This window comes from Hippoglossus stenolepis, chromosome 5 (genome assembly GCF_022539355.2).
Source record: "Hippoglossus stenolepis isolate QCI-W04-F060 chromosome 5, HSTE1.2, whole genome shotgun sequence".
Classification (NCBI taxonomy): domain Eukaryota; kingdom Metazoa; phylum Chordata; class Actinopteri; order Pleuronectiformes; family Pleuronectidae; genus Hippoglossus; species Hippoglossus stenolepis.
In genome coordinates, this window is record NC_061487.1 from 7,910,160 (window position 1) to 7,933,051 (window position 22,892).

General features: G+C 41.4%; 1 protein-coding gene across 14 annotated transcripts in view; it reads left to right on the plus strand.

Moving 5' to 3' along the window:
* Nucleotides 1-22,892, plus strand: part of LOC118110117 (AP-3 complex subunit beta-2) — a 48,221-nt gene that overhangs the window by 20,596 nt on the left and 4,733 nt on the right. For 3 of the 14 annotated variants that reach the window (XM_047340032.1, XM_047340026.1, XM_047340029.1), the window contains exons 8-28: nt 1,046-1,240; nt 3,531-3,628; nt 4,951-5,005; nt 5,119-5,190; nt 5,642-5,704; nt 5,831-5,963; nt 6,740-6,849; nt 7,024-7,200; nt 7,446-7,632; nt 8,197-8,327; nt 12,657-12,695; nt 13,429-13,543; nt 13,893-14,064; nt 14,378-14,543; nt 14,796-14,883; nt 15,185-15,294; nt 17,022-17,250; nt 17,664-17,748; nt 18,286-18,383; nt 19,393-19,413; nt 22,745-22,883. In XM_047340032.1, the coding sequence (XP_047195988.1) occupies nt 1,046-1,240; nt 3,531-3,628; nt 4,951-5,005; nt 5,119-5,190; nt 5,642-5,704; nt 5,831-5,963; nt 6,740-6,849; nt 7,024-7,200; nt 7,446-7,632; nt 8,197-8,327; nt 12,657-12,695; nt 13,429-13,543; nt 13,893-14,064; nt 14,378-14,543; nt 14,796-14,883; nt 15,185-15,294; nt 17,022-17,250; nt 17,664-17,748; nt 18,286-18,383; nt 19,393-19,413; nt 22,745-22,883 (2,483 nt within the window). The remainder of the gene's footprint in view (nt 1-1,045; nt 1,241-3,530; nt 3,629-4,950; nt 5,006-5,118; nt 5,191-5,641; nt 5,705-5,830; nt 5,964-6,739; nt 6,850-7,023; nt 7,201-7,445; nt 7,633-8,196; nt 8,328-12,656; nt 12,696-13,428; nt 13,544-13,892; nt 14,065-14,377; nt 14,544-14,795; nt 14,884-15,184; nt 15,295-17,021; nt 17,251-17,663; nt 17,749-18,285; nt 18,384-19,392; nt 19,414-22,744; nt 22,884-22,892) is intronic. The other 11 variants (XM_047340035.1, XM_047340028.1, XM_035157732.2 and 8 more) reach the window with 6 other exon arrangements.

Sequence of the window (22,892 nt, forward strand, 5' to 3'; positions counted from 1 at the left end):
GTAATAGTAATGTACATAAATTATTTATTTCATTGAACTACTTTATTGCACAACTTACACTGTTTACAAAATACAGAACCAGTTGACTTGTGCACATACTCTCAGTGTGTATCATTTCATGGTGTTTCCACTATACTGCATACACTACAACTTTCTTTTCCCATGCACATTTACACTTTGCACATTCACATCAACATTGCACTGTACAGTCCAGACCATCCACCATTATAATTCAAGTATTTAATTCAAGTATTTACATACCATTCTTTAACTTATTTGTTCAGTTTCTTTTGTTGTCTATGTCTTTTTCTATGTAAGTACACGGAGAGCAATGTAAAACCAATCAAATTCCTCGCGTGAAAAATACTTCACGCCAACAAAGCAAATTCAGATTCTGAGAATCAACTTTAAAATCATCTTAGCTCTACTGTACAAACACACATGTTTACTAGGTGAACTGTGTAGAACAATACTGCATATCAATTAATCTGAATACATAAAGGACTATAAACTGAATGTTCATTGATTGTTGCATGTAGCAGGAGTCCATACAAACTCTACACAACTAATTTGCATAGGAATAGTATTTTAGGAGATTACTATGCACAAAAGGTGCATCTTATTTACAGCAGTTCAGCTGTTCTTTCGTTGGATTAAGTACATTCTTTCAGTTCTGCCATTGTTCTGTGCAGAGGCACAAATTGAAATCTTCCTCCCTTTATTTCCCTCTTGCTCCGATGGCCACCTCTGGAATTGTTTTTCTGTATTTATCAGTTTTTCCAGACCCACCTGTCGACTTATTTTTCTCATGAGCAGCTTGCATCAAATTGAGTCGATTTTCAGAACGTGTCGAACATTGTTATTGTGGTAATTCCAAGTGCATACAGTGTACAAATATTTTGCACAAAAGATTTGTCAGGAGGTCCAGTGATGATGTGTCTCGCAGAGCAAATTACCATCTGGTGACTTGAGGTGACTTGTTAAGATGCCAGCACCTGCTTTCCATGCTAGAGAGACACACTGTTTATCCACACTGTCTCTGCAGGAGTCGCTGCTGGAGGAGGGAGGAGACAAGACCTTCTACGGCTCTGATGAAGATGAGGATGAAGACGAGGAGGAGGACAAAGATAAGAAAGCCGAGGCTGCCACCTTGGCCAAGAGGAAACCGTATGTGATGGATCCAGATCACCGGCTGCTACTGAGGAACACGAAGCCGCTGCTGCAGAGCCGCAACGCAGCTGTGAGAACACTGCGCTTTTAAATTATACACACATCTTACATCATCATAACTCAGCGCCGCGCGATTAAGTCTCCCTGTGATTACCATGGTTACCATGTTAGAGCGTGTAACTGCTTGGTCTCTCAGATTTGGCTTTTGTCAGAGCTGACCTCGAGTCAGTTTAATAAAGGAAACTAGAATGACAGTAGGATGCATATCTCCTCCAAGGCCTAATGCTCCCTTATGAAACCACATTTTAAGTCACTAGATCCAGATTTGTATTTGGATCTGAACCAACTTTCACACACTCAGAAATATCAGTCCCCTGCACATGTCAGCAATGTTAAAGGAGGTGGAACAAAAAGATCCTGGATTTTTCCCCTGTCCCCCCCACTGGATCCGCAAAATCTAAATGAGTTCTTCCTACTCTCATGTCAATCAATCAATCAATCAAATTTAATTAGTATAGCCCATATTCACAAATCACAATTTGCCTCATAGGGCTTAACAAGGTTAGACATCCTCTGCCCTTAACTCTCAGCAAGACTAAGGAAAAACTACCAAAAAAAACGTAGAAACCTCAGAGAGCCACATGTGTGGATCCCTCTCCCAGGACGGACAGAAGTGCAATAGATGCGACATGTTACTGAGAACATCAACAAAATAACAGTATTTACAACATTGATTAGAAGAAACAGTTTGTAACATAATGGAAAAGTGTGTCAATGTTTAAAGTATTTGTGCATAAGAAAATGTCTGATAGAGATGAAGGGAGCAATTGTCAATAATGGAGTATGTGAGCAGCCATATTGTGTTTGTTGTCTTGTTGAAGCCACTCAATGTGCTCTGTAATTGATTGTAAATGCAGCACATTGTTCAAGCTATTAGATGTGCTTTCACTTTACCATTAGGTCCCTTCAAATGGTTTGTTTTGCCTGTTTGAAGCTCCTCTTCTCTTCTTGACTGAATATCTGCGGGAACTTGCCGCATGCATGTGTTTTCCCAAAGGGGCATTGAAAATACAAATGGGCAGGGTTTTCTGGCAGTGATGAACCTACAGAGAATTGTCATCTGAATGTGAAGCTCCCCTCTGAGTTTCAGCTCACTTGTTTTATCTGTACTTTCACCTCCCTCACAGCAACAGGCAGCAGTCTAATGTTTTTATTCAGTCTCAAAATGTGCGGACGTAAAAAAAAACACACCCGGCTGTGCAACTGTGGTTCTGTGAGCGCGGGGCTGAGATGAGCGTGAACCCGCCCTTCTCACAACTGCTCAACACCGTGGGACTTTGTTACATGTTGTTCTGGCACTATCTGCTTGTGTTCAGGGCATTATCGAAGTGGCTCAATGTAAGACTTTTTTCTCCAACTCCGACATGTCTCTGTCGTATTCTTAATGGTCCTGCTGCCAAGAAGGGGGGTTAGAAAATCACAGATAGGCTGGGGAACCTCAAAGTTCAACTTGGGGAGTGAGTGAGCATCGGAGCCAGTGTTGAGCAGTCGCAAGCGCGTAGGGAGGGGCGAGTTCACGACTGTTGTAGGAGCAGAAAAGAAATGCTCATTTGGAAGTATGGTTATGCGGTTGCCATTCTTTGCACTCGTATCATATGCAGGCCGTGGTTTTTACAGGCGTGAATTTTAAGAGTAAATAAACACCACAGCAGTCTTTAGAGAAAAAAAATCAAAACCTCACTTGTCACTACCTGCTTAGCATCAAACAGCGGGCAGACACAGTTAGCGACTAGCTGGTGAACATGGTGAAACATGTAGAAGCTAAAGAGCCACATTTCCCTCAGTGCGTTGATGGAGAACAAAACAAAGCTAAAAGGAAAGAGTATATTTGCCCTTACATTCACCAGGTAGCCAGAAACATGACCCCAAACGAACGCCTCCATTTGCCAGCACATTCACATTCATTAATGGGTCAATGTTGTGCCTGTTCTGCAGCCGCCAAGTGAATGTAGGTATAATTTGTGTGCATCGAGCTGAATGAGATCTGAAAAGACCTAAAAACAAACTTGAATGACTCATCACCAAATAATTTCTTGCACTTGAAATAACCTTTAATCTTCTCACTTTTGGCTTAGAGCTGCAAAGGGAGTGTGAAACGTATTCAACACACATCTGCACTGCACTGCACTGCACTGCAGTGTACGGAAGTGATGCATTGGTACATTTGGAAATGAATTAATTTACAATGGAGAACAAAGCTTTGGACACAGTGTTTTCATCCTTTTTATGTATATGAGATTCTATCACTGCAGAAGAATAAGAGATAGACTTAAGACCTATACTTCTGTTTTACACTCCAGGTGGTGATGGCTGTGGCTCAGCTGTATTTCCATCTTGCCCCTAAAGCAGAGGTTGGGGTGATCGCCAAGGCCCTGGTGCGTCTCCTGAGGAGTCACAGGTGAGTGTTTCCGTCTATAAGTTTTGAAATAGATAGATATAGATTTTGGCACCGCCCTGCAGGATTAGCCTTCTCACAGTGTGATCGTGCTGCAGCCGAGAAGTGAGCTGAGGCTGAAGATGCTGAGAGCTGAGTCCCACTTGAAAAGGAATGAAGGAAGGAAAGAAATACTCAAACTGCCAAACAACTACGCAGCCGAATGTGATAAGAGAGAGCTGTAATGACCATGAAAGTCAGCAATGTGGAACAGTATGGCAACAGGAAAATGACGAGTGAGGGTAGTGAAACAAATCTTTATGGCCACGGTTGAGAAAGTGAAATTAAACAGAGAGCCCAGTGAGGCTGCATGAGGTAAACAATGATGCCATAAAGCACAAAGAGTGATGGCGGCTCATGGGCGGCCTCTTGGCTGTAAGTCCTGCACACTGTCAGCCTCTTATTGAACAAGTGCTTCTGTGGCTCCGGGTGGGCTGAAATGGGATCATCATTCAGAAATAACCAAACACCTGTATCTCACTGCAGAGCAATGAGATTCATCAGCTGTCGTTATTTGTGTGGAGTGAGTGGAGCCTCAGCTTTTGTAACAATTACACAACTTTACCATCTTGAAAAATAAACCTATCTAATAAGAACATTTATTAAAACCAATTATACCAGTCTTGCCCTAGATACATAACAGACATGTAAGTCCAATGAGATCACTGGGGAGTGGTCTGCTTGCTACCCACTAAACACAGAGAAGCAGCCTTTAGTCTTTATGCAGCACAATGCTCAATCCAGTCAAATCAACTTTTAAATTTCAGACTAAAAGAAATGTGTTCACAAGTGCCTTTAACTCAACTCTTTGACAAAATATATGCTGATACCATCATTTCATTTTTAATTTCTATCTAAATATATTTGTATTATTTTGCTCTTAATTTATTTGAGAATTTCTATACTGACTTCCTTTTTACTTTTACCTTTTTTAATCTCTTTACCCCTTTTACTTTTCTCTTTAATTTAGCTCCTTTTTATTAGTAAGTCTAATTTCCTCATGCAAGGAGTTTCAGAGCCATTTGTATACATATATACATACAATATAATATTATATACAGAGACTGTAAGGTAGCTAGCTGATTAAATGTGTGTTGTATTTATGTTAAATTATCTTTTCCTAATGATAAATATTCAGAATAACTAGTAGCACTGCTGTAAATAGCAGTGGACGTCCAACAGAGCATCTCAGGTCAAATACACAGGAGAGGAGAGAGGAGGTCAGACCTCTTCATTTCCTCCTCCTGCTCCTCATCAACCTCTCTTGTTTCTGTCTCTTCCTCCAGTGAGGTCCAGTTCGTTGTTCTCCAGAACGTGGCAACAATGTCGATCAAGAGAAGGGTGAGCCACACCAGGGGCTGTATTGTGTGTTATCGTGTGTTATTGTGCGGCTAAAAACACTGATGAAGCTGCATTTTAAATCTTTTTTTTTCTCCCTGTCTTATGTTTCTCAGGGGATGTTTGAGCCGTACCTGAAGAGTTTCTACATCCGCTCCACTGACCCAACCCAGATTAAAGTCCTCAAGGTTCTCTTCTGTTTTATTCTTCATTCCTTTCTCTTACATTATATTAAGTCTGAATCAATGCAGGGCAAATAATTCTCTTTACAATCAGGGCATTTGCAGCATCGTATTATTTCAAACCCTGTTACACTGAATCATTTGTGCATTTTGTGTAGGTGTAATTTATCAATGTCATTGTGAATAGTATAAACAACAGGATTTGATTTGAACTCACTCGAGCAAAGAAAGTTGTTACTCTTCTTTACAAAATCAATCCTCGTGAATCAGAGCGAAGCCGTTTTTAAGATGTAACACCGATGTGAAGAAAGTAAAAATGTTTCAGTGAAGTTGGCGACACAAGTACTAGTAAGTAAACATTGTCGTCAGATCGAGTCTTCACAGTAAATTCAGTGTTGTGTTTCCATTTTAATCATGCAGTATTAAAAGAAGCCCTGTTTTGTCTTGTCTTCTACAGCTGGAGGTTCTCACTAATTTGGCCAATGAGACGAACATCTCCACCATCCTCAGAGAGTTTCAGGTAAACTGAAGGAGAATCTGTGACTCACTCTTGTCTTTAGTCAAAATTGTCCTTCAGCATGGGGGACTTGTCGGCAGCGGGCTCCTTTTATGTCGTCCTGTACTGAGTGAATATTCTCTCTGCTAGACGTACATTAAAAGCATGGATAAAGATTTTGTGGCTGCTACCATCCAAGCAATCGGCCGCTGTGCTACCAACATCGGCGAGGTGAGGGACACGTGTCTGAACGGCCTGGTGCAGCTGCTGTCCAACAGAGACGGTACGTCCTTTAATTTCATCTTCTAGATGCTTCCCAAGCAGTACATGTAATGAAATGAGGATTGAAGGATGTAGATGGCACTATAAGATATAAGCTGTGTCTCAATTTGGGGGCTGTATCCTTCAGAGGCTGCATTTGGCTGCATCACAGCGACGCGACTATACCGTTTCAATTCGAAGGCTCCTTCAAATGAGGCTGACAAATGTGTCCTCCCACCCCTGAGCAATGGAGGCTCCACCAGGTGGATCATTCCAAGCACAACATATCCCATGATTTATTGGCTTCAGAGGCAAACTATTTTTCAAAGAGGTATTGGCGGCAGCAAGCAAGGCGAAAAAACATCAGAATAATGTATTTTTAAATGTAAGTACTCGACCCAACAGCAAACGGTACACATGTTAAAAAAAACGTATTCTTAATGTTTTTAATCAACCAAAGCAACTCCATAGCTCTGTTGCCAGGCAATGGCTGTAAGAACGTAAGAAGACCACACTGTCTCATTTCGGTTCGGCTGATGCAGTCTACGAGGCCGATGAAGGATGCAGCCGTCATCGGCTCCGAAGGACAGCTTTTGTGTCTGCATACAATTAAATCATATTCATTAGCTAACTATAAAAAGTATAATATTTTGAACAGTTGGCAAAGTATAACAGAAACTCAGCTAAAAGAGTGAAGGACTGAATCTGAACTGAATTCATTTTAGTAGAAAGAATAAATATAAAGGGTTACGAATTAAAATTAAAATTTTCAGTGACTGAATTTGTCCTGTTGTGCAGAGTTGGTTGTGGCCGAGTCGGTGGTTGTTATCAAGAAGTTGCTGCAGATGCAACCGGAGAAGCACAGCGACATCATCAAGCACATGGCCAAACTAACAGACAACATCCAGGTGAGAGTCTTATATTCACAAAAATTAGGATTTAGGTGTTTGAATTTGCATGGAAAACATAAAGGGTTCCTGTATGAGCTTGTCAATTGATATTTACTTCAACAAAACCTGAGAATGTTACCAGAGGAAATGATAGACGTGCACATACTACATCCATGTAATCTGTGTTGTCAGGTGCCTATGGCAAGGGCCAGTATCTTGTGGCTGATTGGAGAGTACTGTGAGCACGTACCTAAGATCGCCCCGGATGTCCTGAGGAAGATGGCCAAGTCTTTTACGAATGAAGACGACATTGTCAAGCTGCAAATCCTCAATTTGGCTGCAAAGCTTTATCTCACCAACTCCAAACAGGTCATTGCACGTGTTATTCTGTCATGTGTTTATTTGTCACTTGTACTTAACAGTCAACTCAATTGCATCAAATATGTATTCAACAGTAGACTAGTCGTTCTGTAACTGTAAATGTAGATGTCTAAACAACAGGACTTGTTCATCATCATTAGCACGTCATAATACATATGTTTACACATTTATATACTGTACATGCATCTATTCATTGTATATATTCATGTTTTGAATATTGCTTCCCCTCACAGACCAAACTTTTGACGCAGTATGTTCTCAACTTGGCCAAGTATGACCAGAACTACGACATCCGCGATCGGGCGCGCTTCATTCGCCAGCTCATTGTGCCCACGGAGAAGTGTGGGGCTCTGAGCAAGTACGCTAAGAAACTGTTCCTCGCCCTGAAACCTGCACCGATCCTCGAGTCTCCATTTAAAGGTACAGAGAGGATTTAAAAGTCCTCACCTGATCTCAGCCACAAAGCTCGAATATGTCCAGTGATAGTAGCTTATCATTCTTAACTGGTGCCAACGTGTAAACAAATATAGGCAATAATTAAATACATAGATAAAATAATGATAAATACAAAATAACAATAAATATTGTAAGAAATAAATGATAATAATAAATAAATAATGGAGCTCATGTATCACATTAAAGTGGCGACAGGCTTGACCAGTAACTCTACTCACTTCATTGTCAGCACCTGTTGTCACTCATTTGTCCGTCAATGCGCTTGTGTGAGACGTCTTGGCCACTGTAACTGTCTCCTTGGCAACGCTGTACTTCCTGTTTACATTTACCAAAGCCTTCAAGTTATGGAAACTGTAAATTGATAATGCACCATCAATATTTTCTGATGTTACACTGATGCTCTAGTATTTAAATCTGTGTGTGGGGCCACAGTGTTACACTGATCCACTGAAATGAGCAGTGTTGTACTTCTCTCTGTGCGTCCCTGCTGTTTCACTCCCCTGATTCCATCCCCTTGTGTTTTTGCAGATCGAGACCATTTCCAGTTGGGTTCATTGTCCCACCTGCTGAATGCCAAGACTGGGGGCTACCAGGAGTTGCCTGACTGGCCTGAAGCTGCCCCAGATCCCTCCGTGCGCAACGTGGAGGTGAAGGAGTCTGTGCGTGCAGTGGGAACAGTAACATACAGAGACACAGGGGCCCTCTGGGGTCTCCAGGGGCCCCAAAAGATGGAGGGGAGCGAGGGTTGCTCCTGCCCCAGAGCAGTGCCTCAGAGGAGTTGCACAGAGTCACCAGAGCCTCACTTCCAATATAACATTGATTCCTCATTCACCAGCCATTTTTCATTCATTTACTGCCCCATCAGCATTAACAGCTCATCAGTAACATGCATCCTGTTTGGCCTCCAGCTGTTCCCACATGCTGCTTAACAACTCCACCCACTATGGAGGAGAATGGGCCCCAGAGGAGAAAAGAGGATTAATTCTTAGAGCAAAAGTAAATCAGAATACTCAATTCAGATCCACTATGAAAACAGTCGGAGTTGCTGAACTCCTCGCCCTCGCTGCTGCACTTGCATCTGTTCGGCAGCAGCTCGCTCGCCCCCGTCCTGGTAATTTCGTTTTTGAGCCGATGGCACATGTGATGCAGAAGGGATCAGATCTCAGAGCAGCAGTTTTCCCTGTCTCTGCAGATACCTGAGCCATGGGAGGTTTTAGGTGGTCGGCACCTACGATAATAAAAGTAGTTTTTTGCAGAGATTCACATGTTACATTATATGATAAATATATTTTTTGCTATGTTTACATTCTTATGGATTACAGATGAACAAAGTCCATTTGTCAATATATAAATACAATGTACATAAAGCATCCTCTTTCCCTCCATCCCCTTCACTCCATGTGCCATCGGTTCACAAGCAATGTGTATATTTATAAAAGAAGACATAAAATCAAGTTTGTCACTTCTTTGTAAAAATCAAGAGGTAAAACCACTTGATTTGAAACAGCAGGAGTGACCTGAGAACTTGATTTTTTTGGTCTTGATTATGTTTGTTAATCATTGATCTAATGGTGCAGATATTTTACTCACTGCTCAATGTTTCATACTCATTATTAACTTGCTGTTTACTTGTGACGCAGATTTCAAGATGAGGCCACGGGTGCATTTTAATTCGATATGACTGGAGTGATAAAAGAGAGAGAGGGGTCAGAACAGGCCACACCAGGAGACTTGTGTTTTAGATAAATTGTTGCATTAGTGCTGACCATTTTCCAAAGCATTTATTTCACTTCTAATTTGCCTAAAACCTTCCATCCAGATATTTGTTTCCCACACAGAGATTTGAGACTTGCTGTAAACAGCCAGTCTTTCACAGTGAGAACACTTTGACATCAGGTCATAATGGAGCTGTGAGCGAGTTCAGTTTTGGAAAATCGCCCTGTAGCTGCATTCACAGAAACCCTGACATCTTATTGATTTCCTGACATCATACCTCATACCTGCTACTAGGTCTGCAGTCCAAACCCGCCCAGTCTTACGTCTCTAAATGTGGTCTGGCAAGAATCAAATTAAATCAGCTTGTGACGTATGTTCAATGTCTTGCAAATGATTTACAGATCACACATCAGCATGAACCCTGCATGCACCTAAAGAGAACTAAACTAACTAAACTGGAAAACCACAGTCGCTCAAATATTGCAATAGAATCATATTTTACTTTGAAATGATGATACCGGTTGAAGAGACGTGTTGATTCAACTTTATGAGGAGGATGTAGTTTGTGGTGCTGTTGAAATTTGCTGTATTTTACAGAGATGTGTTTGTGTCATGTAGCCGACCATGATTAATGTAAAGTAATGAAAACACATGTCTGTATAACACAGTACAAATCAGCAACACTATACTGCATCCCTCAAACTGATCATCAGCACCTCTCTAAGACTGTTTCAACCCAAACTGAACCTTACGACTGTAACGATGGTATTAATATACAGGATATACTGTTTTCATAGGTTTATCGACGGATCACTGTATAGATGAGCTAAAAGATAAAAACATAAAATAAACACCTGCGAATAAACAAAAAATGAAAGTAAAGAAAGATCATGTAATGCTTGTGTAGGTTTATGTTAGTCCATGTAAATTCCCTGTGTTTGTCTGCACAGAAAATAACAAGCAGGGTCTTCAAAGTGCTCAGCAATAACAATACCATGTTATTATAGTGTATGTTTACTGATGACAGTAAATGTATTTAGTACAGTGTATTAAAATGACTGGTATGCAACGGTCTAAAAAGGATGATGTGCTTTGAAAAATAGTCGGCAATAATGTAAATCTGTACATGAGTCGTAGTTGAAAAGTAAAAACAGGCAAACGCACCAGTATAAACTTAGAGGCAGCACTTTGCTTGGTCAGGGTCCCAATATGTCCACTGGTGATGTGGCTGTAAACGCTGCTGAGGGTCAGTGGAACCTCTGAAACCTCTCGGCCCCTCTAACAGACTCTCCCTCCGCAGACTGAGGAAGTCGTCACCACCGGCGAGGGGCGGATCAGCTTGTTAGGGAAACGGAGAGAGGTGCCCCCCCCCCAGTTTGGGAGTGCAGTGTTGTTTGTTGTGATGACTGCTCTCTCTTTCCTCTTAGAGTCTCTGTTCTAGCCTCGTGTAGACCTGGTATTAACATCCATCCCTGAGAGATCCGATCACAAGTGGTCAGCGCTAAGTTCTACATTTGGATGCGTTCAGACCTGAATTTAAAGCTGACCACTTGTCTCTCAGGGTGGATGTTAATGCCAGGTCTGAATGAGGTCTCTCTCTGGTTGTCATTTCTTTATGGTAGCTGCTGATGGTGACGCTGATAAGGTTAATTGATGAGATTTCTGTGCCGATAAACTACACCAATTTGACAGCTGTCTTTGTTCCACCTAATATGTGGAATAATAGTTCATCCTAAAGCTTAAAGCTTGTTTAAGTTATAACTAAAAGCACTTGTTTACGTAACTCAAAGGAGTCTTACTGGACCTGCGCTGGTTTTTCCACCATATCACCAGCAGCTGAAATTTGTTCAGTTTTGCAGATGTTTAAATTTCCGATTATTCTCTTCAGTATTCTGTTTTCTTAAAAGTCGAGTTGCAAAGTTTATTCTTGACCTTGAAACACACAGTTTGATGAGACAAAGGGCCTGCACTGTAACTGTGACCCACCGAACTGTTTCCTCTTTTGCACCTTGGTTTGGTCTCATGAAATTTGTGACACAGTTTGTGAATGTGTCGCAAATGTTGTTGTTGTGTAGTGATGTGATTTCTCTCTTGCTCCATGATGGCTTCCCCACATCTCAATGGTTTTTTTTTTCCTCTTTATTCAAGAACGGGGTCTTTGAGTTTGAGAGAAGGTTCACAATTTGTACTGCTTTCCGTCAAAACCCTGCACTCGCACTCAAACAGACCCTGCTTGTGCTAGGATTTGCTCTGCATGTGCTCAAAATGTGCGCTTACAATATTTTGTTGCATGGACAGATTTCCTTCGCTCCAGCTTCAGCTCTTCTCCACTCACTCACGCTGCCTCTGTGCTTGTTTGAAAGTTAGTTTTACTTCGTTGAGAGTCCCCTTATGGCAGTTAATTTGGACTGCACTGTTGCCCTCCACGGCTTTTCTATCATACTGGCTTCCCGACTGAAGTAAAGCTACCACACCCACAACGAGGACGGGGCAATTTCTTATGTCAACACTACACCTGGCATTCTGTTGGTTGCGGAATTTTGACAGAAGAAGCTGGAGTGCAGGAAATCTGTCCAAGAAACAAAATATCTGAGTGTAAGCTCACAGTTTGAGCACAAGCAGAGCGGATCAAAGCACAAGGAGAAGCTTTTTGAGTACGAGCACAGGGTTTTGAGTGACAGCATTACAAAATCTGAATGAGATAAGGTCTCTTACCAGGAGATTTATTGAGACTAAAAGTTCTCTCATTGAAAACCGCGCTAGTGAATAAAGATAGAAAAAAAAATAAACAGACACCTCCACCTCTTCATTTAGTCCATTTGAATCTAGTAGAGCCGCATGCTCCATTCCTGATTAACACATTCGTACTGTCGTGTCAACATTTTAGCAGCTAACAAATGTTAATGTTGGCCCTTTTGATTTCTGCAGTGTTTAAGTGTATATTTAAGTATATGTTCATTATAATTAAGTTATATTGGAGTGAATTTTTCCAGAAAAAAAACATTTAGTGTACGTAATAGCAGCGTAACAGACAGATGTGCTAAATGAGTATGCTGTGATGAAATTTGGGGTTTATTTTTGTCTCTGTGATCTTCACACCTGTTCTCACACATTCTTCTTTTTAGACCCAGAAATCCTCCTGCTTCTGTTTTCTCTTTTACTTTCCTTACCTTTCTCTCTGTTTCTCTACAAAAAAAACAAAAAAAAGCTCCTCCCTCCTTTCTGCTCATCTCACCATCATCTCAATCTTTTTTCTTTTCTGCGTCTGCCAGGTTTTTACGCTGCTTGAAAGAGTCACAACATTAACGAGTGTGAGTCAGTTAGCGGCAAAGAGCCACATCTCCTTGAGCCTCAACCCATATAGCTGCAAACAAATCCCAAGTGCTTTCTGACTCCTCCCCCCGCCTATAATGTAGTCGCTGTTCTGTGCTTAGCTCAGCCAAAGCTCCCCTGAAACACAGCACCTTCCTCTTCCTCGGTCTCTACCATTAAAGAAGTGATTCTTTTAGCGGGGACGTGCCTTCCTCTGACACGTCGAGATGCATTAGCGACCATGTGGGTTTTTAAATGGAGTGTGGGGATGTCCATGCTCATTCGCTGATGCTGCTGGTGAATGAGTCTGGTCGCAGAAAGACAAATAGCCTCTTTCTTTAAAATGTGAGAGGATAATCACCACCCGTCAAAGACATCACTTCTCTTAATGGAACTGCTCCCTTTTATTAAAAGAAAAGCATTTCTGCTCCTGGTCATGAAGGTATCACCTGGTGCTGACAGCTATATGTGCAAAAAGGAAAAGACCGAAAGAAAGAAACGCTCCATACAAGTGTGTGGTCTGTACTGAATTTGTTGTCTGACATGTCAGATCTAAATGCAGATCTGCAGCAGGGATGGCTGGCTTCCTTTGGCTACATCACGCCCAGGCAGAGGCATTCATGGCCATGCTACTGTACTGTAATCTGCCCACGCCTCTGCTTCTGTCTGAGGTCTTTTTCCACCGAGGCCGAGCTGATGGCTCACTGTTTGAACTCTGTTGTCTTCTGCCAGGTGCCCGAGTGGACAAAGTGCAGCAGCCGGGAGAAGCGGAAGGAGAAGAAGGTGGAGAAGCCGTTCTACTCGGACTCAGAGGGCGAGTCTGGGCCGACAGAGTCAGCTGATAGTGGTAACTGTAGAGAAAGAATTTTGGATCCGCTTGATTCAGATCTGCACCAAAGTTAAATAAATTCTTCCCTGACCCATATCTAATCCTTCCACCCAGCGACCTGGTGATCCAGCCAGTAGTTTTTGTGTAAAACTGCAAACTAACAGACAAACAAACGCAGATGAAAATGTATCCTCACCGATTTTTATCTTCCTCATTGGTGTATGGCATGAGAAATTTAATTCGCTTTGGATTTGAGTAAACATTTGTTTTCCAGGGACCTTTTAGCACTGTATGTGCTATAACATGCCAGATAGACTTTCATGTCCCCATTGTCTGTGTTTTCATCAGTTGACTTTTTCCTCCTCAGAGTCGGACTCTGTCAGCGGCTCAGAGATTGGCAGCGGCAGCGGGGTGAGCGGGTTAGGATCAGAAAGCGAAGAGAGCGAGGAAGGCTCTGAGTCTGAGGAGGAGGATGAAGAGGAGAAAGACAAAAAGAAGAAAAAGAAAGAATTAAAGAAGCCGGTGCGAGAAAGTGAAAGGTAGCAGACACTTCTGATTTCTGTTTAGTCGTAATGTTTCTGTTTAACTAAACAGAAAACATGGTACTCAATCCTTTTATGTACTCTGCTACTACTTTTCTAATATATGATAATATGATTGGTTATATCACATCAAAAGCATGCTTTCCTATCACACTAAAAGTCCAATTTAACCTTTGTTGTGGTCACTTTTTTCTCCTGACACTCTGTCATTCAATGCATAGTCCTATTTTTTCTACTGTAAGCACAACAATAGCATCTGTTTCATCTGTTATAGATAAAACTCTATCGGGACCTTTGCTTTGTTTTCCAGTGAGCAGAGCAGTGAAGAAGAAGAGAGCAAGCGTGAGAGGAAAAGCAAACCACGCAAGAGCGCCTCAGAATCGGAATCAGATGAGGAGGAGGAGAGCGAGTCCGAAAGCAGCCAATCAGAGTCTGAGGACTCTGATTCTGAGGTAGAGGTCAAAAAGAAAAAAAAGGTAAAGATAATGAATCACTCTACATAAAAAATAAATAAAAAAACATTTAAAATCGACACCTTTAGATGTTAGGTGCAAAAAAATACAGGAGCATGTGGAGTATTTTCTTTTTGAAAAACCTACATTTAGAATGAAATCTAAAACTGTACACTGACTCACGAACAAAACATATCTGTATTTAGACTGGCCCACGTTCACACCGTCATGTACAAATCTTCATATTCATCTCACTTTGGTTTCCCCTCCTTCCAGGCAGCTGAATCTAAACCTCCCTCCAAACCTGTCAAGATCGAGAGCAAGAAAGAGAAGAAAGAGATGTCGCTACTCGACCTGGACGATTGTGAGTTCTTCCATCTCTATGGCTGTGTTTCTTTTCTCTTCTGAAAGTTCAGGGCAAAAGTACTAATGCTCATGTAAGTAAGGTAAAGTCAGTGAACAAGTACGTTTTCAAATTGAAGTATATCTAAAAATCCTAGCAGGTGCATTTGATCGGTTCCTATGCCAACACCTCTGGTAACTAGGGAAACATTTTTAAATATCTTTCCCGCACATGCTGAAGAGGATGTAAGAAACAGATGAATACAGTCAGGTCTGAAATTTGGGGACATCCCTGCTGAGTCTCTCTGCGTCTCTCATTTTAGTTGAGCCTGCACCCTCTCCTCAAGTCACGCCCATCAACACCTTCCTGTCCAGCAGCCTTGCGACCGACCTGGAGGGCTTGTCTCTGTCTGACAGTGTTCTCTCCCCGGCAGTAAGTACCTCTCATGTCTCACCTTCTTTCATGTTCAGCCATCGTCTATACCGTTTATCTTTTGAGGGTCCTGGTGGGACTGGAACCAATCCCAGCTGACATTGGGCGAGAGGCAGGGTTTACTGTTTACTGTGGATCACATTCACATCTACAGTCAATTGAGAGTCCCAGAGAAAACTCTCACAGACACAGGGAAAACATGCAAAACTCCACACAGAAAGACCCTAACCGGGATTCGAACCAAGAACCTTCTTGCTGTGAGGTGCTAACCACCCCTGTGGTTTCTATTTAATAAATTATTGGAAATTCCTAAGTAGATGATCTGTGGTAAAACTTTAAAGGGAAACTTGCTGTTGTGTTATACTGACTAACAGACTGAAGAGATGGATTTATTTTAGGAAACAAACTTTTCTTCTCAGTACCAAGGTAGCTGATGTCCTCCAAATCTAAAGCTAATTATCATCTCAAATGTTGAATGAGACTTTGGTGTCCACATTAGTGGTAGTAATCTTTTTAGATTTTGTGTGTGAAAATGCTAAATCTGCAGGTGAAGGACAAGATTCTGGTTTTTGTCACTAGTTTGACCAATGGTAAACAGCCCATGTGGAAAAGCATCTCCTTTCTCATTTACCTGCATTCAAATGCAGATAACTGTTAAGGGTTTTAGGGATAGTTCACCCAAAAATGAAAATCCATTCATTATCTACTCACCACTATGCCGATGGAGGGATGGGTGAAGTGTTTTAATCCACAAAACACTTCTGGAGTTTCAGGGGTAAACAACGTTGCAGCCAAATCCAATATAATTGAGGTAAATGGTGACCACTTATTCTTATATACGATTCACGTGCAAACGCGGCTCTGGAGGAGGATAACAGGATAAACGCTGTTTTGAGTTGAATTTGAATGTCGGGGTTTACGGACACTTGACACCACAGGAGCACTATGGAGGCATTTTCTGTTTTTTTCTGTTGTTTTTTCACATTAAATTAGTGGTCACCATTTACTTCAGTTGTATTGGATTTGGCTGCAACGCAGTTTTTTCTCTTTAATAGAGATAAGCCAAAATGTCGCCTGGACCTAAAACACCTAGAAAAAGTATCGCTAGTTGTGTTTTGTGTGGAGAAATGTTCTCGGACTTGTGTGATAAAAGAAACTAGTCAGACTGTAAACAGAGAATGTACAGAGAAGGGAAGATGGATGTCTGCTGTCTAATCCGGAAGCCCGAAAATATTGGCTGTGGCACCAGAGACTAATTTATCTCCAGACGATAGCCGATGGGCTCAGCGATTAGAAAGCCATGAAAATAATGTCTTGATATAACACTTGGAAGAAAGGTTTTCTTCAGAGTTTGACTGTGAACCATCCTGAGGGCCATTGCACAACATGGATTTCCAACCTCAGCCCCCTCATCACGTCAACAGCTATTTCAGTTCAAACAAGGATGAGGTCATTTTGTTTCATCGTAAAACAGCACTCATCCGGCACTTATGTCAATGTTACTTCATGTATAGTGAAATCCACACTACATATTTCTTTCAAAATAAGGAGAAAGAAAAAGTCAAAAAAAAAAGAAAAGCGCAAATGGAAAATGATCACCATGCTTTCTGAAAAAGAGGACAAATACAGTAGATCAAATGCAAAAATGTATGTCTCTTCCCTGTCATCTCGAGCACAAAGTCTGTCTGTAATGGTCAGTGACTCTTCATTCTCTCTTCTCCCCACAGACCATCGCCCCCTCCAGTGCGTTGAAGAGCTACGAGCTGCTGCACCGCATCACAGGGGAGGGTCTGTCGGTGGAGTACTGCTTCAGCCGGCAGCCTTTTAGCCCTGACGCCAACATGGTGGCGGTGCAGATGCAGTTCACCAACAGCGCCACGTCCGACACCAAGAACCTGCACATGGAGGACGTGAAGCTGCATTCTGGCATGAGAGTGAAAGAGTTCCCAGAGATTGGTGGGTGACTGTGGACAATGAGATTGAATAAACACCTATGTATGTACTTTGTGCTTAGCATATATGATTTGTTTAATTTAACCCATATCTAATAATGAATATATTACAATACAAACTTTGTACATGTTTTATTTTCCAAAATCTGTTTTTCAAGCTGACTACCCACCGTCTGCAGTTCACTGTGTTCATCTCAGAATCTGAATACTGTTTCAGTTTGTATAATCTTTCCCACAATAAACTATACATACCTGTTTAGAGGTAGTACTGTGTGTAGCATGGATCTGAGACAGTGGCTTAGTGGACACACTCAGTCCTCATCTGTCAAACTAGCTGAGTTGCCGACTGAAAAGCTTTATGTCGTATTGTTTGTGCACGTGTTATAACTGCTGTCTCCCCTTTGCCTGCGTTGACAGAGCTGCTGCCGACAGGTGAGACATCCACAGCTGTAATGGGCATCGATTTCTGTGACTCAACCCAAGCGGCGAACTTCCAGCTGTGGTGAGATGGATTCAAATTTTCTGATTAGAGATTAGATAAAAAATTGTGAAATAGTGTTATACTATCCTGAAGAAGCCACAAGTCCATATGATATCAAATGTTATTTATAAAAACATGTTTTATTTTTTATGTCAAAGAGAAATACTACACTACCCACAATCCTCAGGTGGAATAGCAACGGCTGGTGGAGTTCGCTGTCACAGAGGAAACGTTTACCACGAATCATGTCAGCATTACACAGAGCAACCAGGATTTCTTGTTCCGTCATGCTGCAGTTTTTTAGTGATGAGGAAAAGAAAAGAGTCCAAAGGGTGAAAATCCCTACAACAAGGTTGAATTCAAGAACAAGCTGCGGAAAGTCGCAATGGTTTATGGGATGTGTAGTCCCTTCTCTCTTAGAAAAGTCTGTACACAGTCTTGCACAAGAGGGCGGTCACCGTTACGCTCTATATTGAGCAATGAAGTTTAAGATCAGAGTCTCTGCTGTTCTTTTAGAAAAACGTATCAATCCCTAAAAGTGCATTTCTTTTTTCGCAGCACTCACACCAGGAAATTCTTCGTGTCTATCCAGCCGCTGGTTGGGGAGCTGATGAGGCCTGTCTTCCTGACTGAGAACGAATTTAAAAAGGAACAAGGTATGTACCGAAAATAAATGTAATTCATTTCTATCGAGAAATAGAAAGGGGATTTGGTTACTTTACTTGTACTGATTTCTTATGTTTGCTTTTTTACTACTTCTCTTCAACAACTTTATTTGTATCAATGTGTTTAGACAGAATGAGTTGGTTGACAGGTATAGTTTCATGTGTAATGGCTTAAACTGGTTATTTTATATATATTTTTTTATATATTGATCAAATCCTAATCATGAGGTTTAGTTTAGTGTATTTAAATGACAATTAATTATTTTAAGGGTTTGCCAGAGGCCACTTCTGTGGGTTAGTTTTCTTTGAAGCAGCCAGAAGTGTTTTAAAAACTGATTCATCCTGAGCCATGGGTTTATGGGATTTTTTTCCTGCTCTTATGTGAGAAAAGAGCGACGTCTTTTTAAAAGAATCTCATGAGTTCTTCAGACATATTCTCACACATGTAACTATATGGCACTCAGTAGAGCACATACCTCCGCCAAGGCCCTTTACATTCAATCAAGTTGCACATCGCTAAATGTACCAGATTTATTTTTTTTATCAAGATCCATTAATTATTTTCTGGGAAATCAAGGAAAATGTTTAACAACAACATCCTTGCTCAAAATGTTAAACAAAGAATTCCTTTATCCGCTCGCTGATTCTACCAAGTTTCGTGGAATTCTGTCCAGTAGTTTTTGCTTAATCCTGCATACAGACAAACAAACCAATCAACAAAGAGACGGGGGTGAAAACATAACCTCCTTGGCGGAGGTAATTATCCTGAGATCACATCAGCTTTTATTTCCATTGCAAAGTTGAAATGCGTCACCTGTAAATAGACTTTTAAATACACCAAAAATCCAAAGTGTTCGATGTGCAGACAGTAGATACCAGCATGTCTCTAATGTCCATGCTGACTGACACAGAGCCAGATGTGAGCTCTAACAAACCCATAGTGACTCTTTAAACATCTGTCATATCCACGGTTCCTCCCTCTCCGCACTTTCACCAATAGAGAAGCTATTACACAATCATGGTAAGTTGGCTTTGTTAGATTTGTTCCTCCCAGCCATCTGTGTGCCCACCTGCCTTTTAGCCAACCTCACACAGACCCCGACTCCTCTCCTCACCCTCCTCCTCCCTCCTCTAATGCCTCCTGCTGACTCCCCCATCCTCCCCCCCTTCCTGCCTTGGTAATCGACACGTAACTGCATCTCCAGGTCTGTAGCTGCAGACAGACTCACCTGTGCTGCTAACATGCACCTCATAAAGGCCGCTCACACTGCTGCACCGGGAATGACTGGAAATGCTCATCCACTGATGCTGATTCACTCTTCTTTGGGCACCATGTGAACCAAAAAAAAAAGGAAATAACATCAGGCTCAGAGCAGCACTCGCTCATGTGCACCATCGTTCATCTTTCTTTTATCTGAGCTTTCAAACTGCTTAAATGAACTGCTGAATCTCAAGTATTGCAATGTCACGATATTGTTGTGTATCATTTTGTGATTTGGAAGTCAAAAGACATTGTAAAGTCTTTGAGGTCAACACGCTGTTAATCCTGTGATACTGGATTTTTATTTTTGACACTGTGGGCAGCAGAAACGATGAAGTGTTAGTGCCAATCAAAGGGAAAAAAGCCCCCTAAATAAACCAAATGTAATCAGCGAGAGCCTTACAGTCGACCACTACACGTCTGCATGGTTCTTTCTTTAGAATCAGTTTCTTGCACAATCTTTTCAAAGTCCTGATACTAATCACAATGCAATACAGTATTATGACTTAATTCTCATAAATGTATTCTTTATTCTTGCAAATGTATGACTTTTGTCTCGTAATATTACGACTTAAATCTCAGATTTTTTTCCTTTTAAAGTGGCACTACTACTAAAAACTAGCTGTGAGCCCATCACTGACATTTCATCACCTTTCAGGTGATTTTTCACACTTCCAACAGTTGTGTTTTTGGCCAAGATAAGGTCCAATATTGACTCTCTCATAGCTCCAATTTTGGTCTCCACCCACACAGAGGGAAATATCTGGCTCTTCAGCTGCTGAATGCTCCACTATGTTCACCATCTAGTCACCAACCATGTCTGTGTACTGTTTGGTGGTGGGCAGGTAGTGCTCATATAAAGATGTACCTGCTCTACTCACAGTGGTGGAGTGCACATTGGGAGCACAGGGACATTTCCTGGTGGTCTGATGGTCTTTTTGGCTAGCTCCCCTATCTGAAATCGTTGTAGCAGCAATGCACCCGCTTCTGATAGCATTATAACAAGTCGTCGGCTAAATGGAAGCTCGTGGTCAAAAGAAACGGAAAGGTGGAGCAGAGAGGGAGAGAATTAAGAAGAGAAAAGCTCCTTCCTCAGATGCAGCTAAATGCTGCAAAATAATTTAAAAAAATGACGACTGCGTGTTAAACTATTTAAGAGAACATTTTGACAAAATTAAACATTTCTCATTACCACCGTGTGAATAATTAGTCAAACTTTATAATGAAGAAAAACTTAAATTCAAGCAACAAAATAACAGACTGTCATTGAGAAACCACCTGTTCCCACAGACTAATTTCACTTCACCACCTCAGAGACTCAGTCTGACAATATCAGAACAATCTGATGTAGATTTTCAAAGTAAAAGCCCTCAGAAATATCATATTTTCACTGTTGATGGTTGTGGCAACAGAGAAGCAGATTCTTATGGCACTTGACAAAGACCATGTCACTGAAAAGATGGCAGAGGGCAGTGAGTTTACTTGTTTACTAGGCCGGTAACCCTTACATCAACAATTTGGGTCAGCCTACAAAATTAGAGGTCTGGTGCTTTGCGAAAAAATTTGTCAAATTCCCGGCCTGAATTATTGTCCCAGTCCGCCCCTGTCTACTCATATGACATGACTCACTCTCCATAATCTTCTTCCATACACTTTCTACCAATTTGGTGGTCTATTTAAGCTGTGAATATTTCCCATCTATCGCTCTGTCTGTCAGTGCCTCTGCTGCCCTGCGTCAATATCTATCCCTTTCGATTCAGCCCCACCACCAACCCAGCATCATACCTCCAGGCTGCGGTTCACCACATTTCATCACTCCCCATTTAATCATATCTAAAGGGAGAGTGATGACGTTGGAGCCAAGACACAAAAGTTTAACTATCTTCTGCTGCTGTAACTTAAATGTGAGTTGTCTGACTAAATTGATCGATCATTTAATCCCATATTTTCCATCCTCTTAAAACAGAGCTTTAGCCCCTTTTTGAACAAAAAAAGTCCCAGACCCAGAGGAACTAAAGTAGCAATTAGGAGTCTTCTCCGAGCATTTTCTGTTTACACTTACGTGGCTCTGATGTGTGAGTTGGGTGCAATGACTGGATGACGGGTAGACTAAAATCTCAAGTCTCCTGAGAGAGACGATCTGCTGAGAGTCTTTTCTTTTGGTTTTACAGCATGGCCTCCATAAAACAATCAGGATATATAGCTATGTTTTTCTTCTTCTCTCATTTGATTTGCTTTGCTGCTACTGTCCCTTTCTCAGCCATGTCAGAGTCAAATTGTTTTATTTTGATACGATGAGAATATGAAAAATGTTTAGTGCGACAAAACCTAAAGATTCACAATATACAATGAAATGAAACAGTAAAAAAGCATCAAATTAATAATGCTATCATTATACAGAATAACTTTAACAGTCACTTAATCGCAGGGTTGTTGGTCCGTTTTCTGTCAAGTGCTTGTTTCAGCACCAGTTAGCATATACCTCACAGTGATATGTACTCATTCAGGTAGTAATTGCAGTGATCAAGAAATGTGAAAAAAGTCCAGTTTTGAGCTCAATTGGAGAAGTTTTCAACCAATACGTCCTGATGTCATTTGACCTGCAAATCAGTGTTTACTGGGAGGCATCCACTTTCATGTACGAATCTGTCAGTAGCTTCCTGGAGACAAAAATACTTTGGTGCAAAATGCACGACTTTAATCTTTGAACGAGACTGGAAGTTCACACGGCTGCCTCCTTTGTGCTGTGTGAGATATCTGAATCCCTCCTCTGCTGTGGTCAGTGTAATGCATTCCAGTTATAAGTTAAGCAGCATTTTTTGATTATTGATGTTGAGTCAATAATCACATCAATCCCTCAGAAATCAATGTAGTTTCGGGACATTCATACAGTATCTGAGAATAATACTGTATAAGTTGAAAAAATGATCATTTCTTGAATCAAGCAGTACTACACTGAGCTCTCACATTTATACAAGCTGCACTCTGTTAGGTATTGCAACAATAATAGTAATAACTACTTTTTTTACTTGGAGAGAGAAGAAGCTACTGTAGCTCCTGTTTGACCAGTGCTCTGCTCACACTTCTACAGGTCAGCTGATGGGCATGAACGAAATCACAGAGAGGCTGACTCTGGACATCAAGTGTCGGAATGAACACGCCATCGTCCAGCGGGTGGCCACCGCCGCCAACCTCAGCAGAGTCCCCTGTGGTTCCGATAAAGAGTGCAGGTGAGAAGA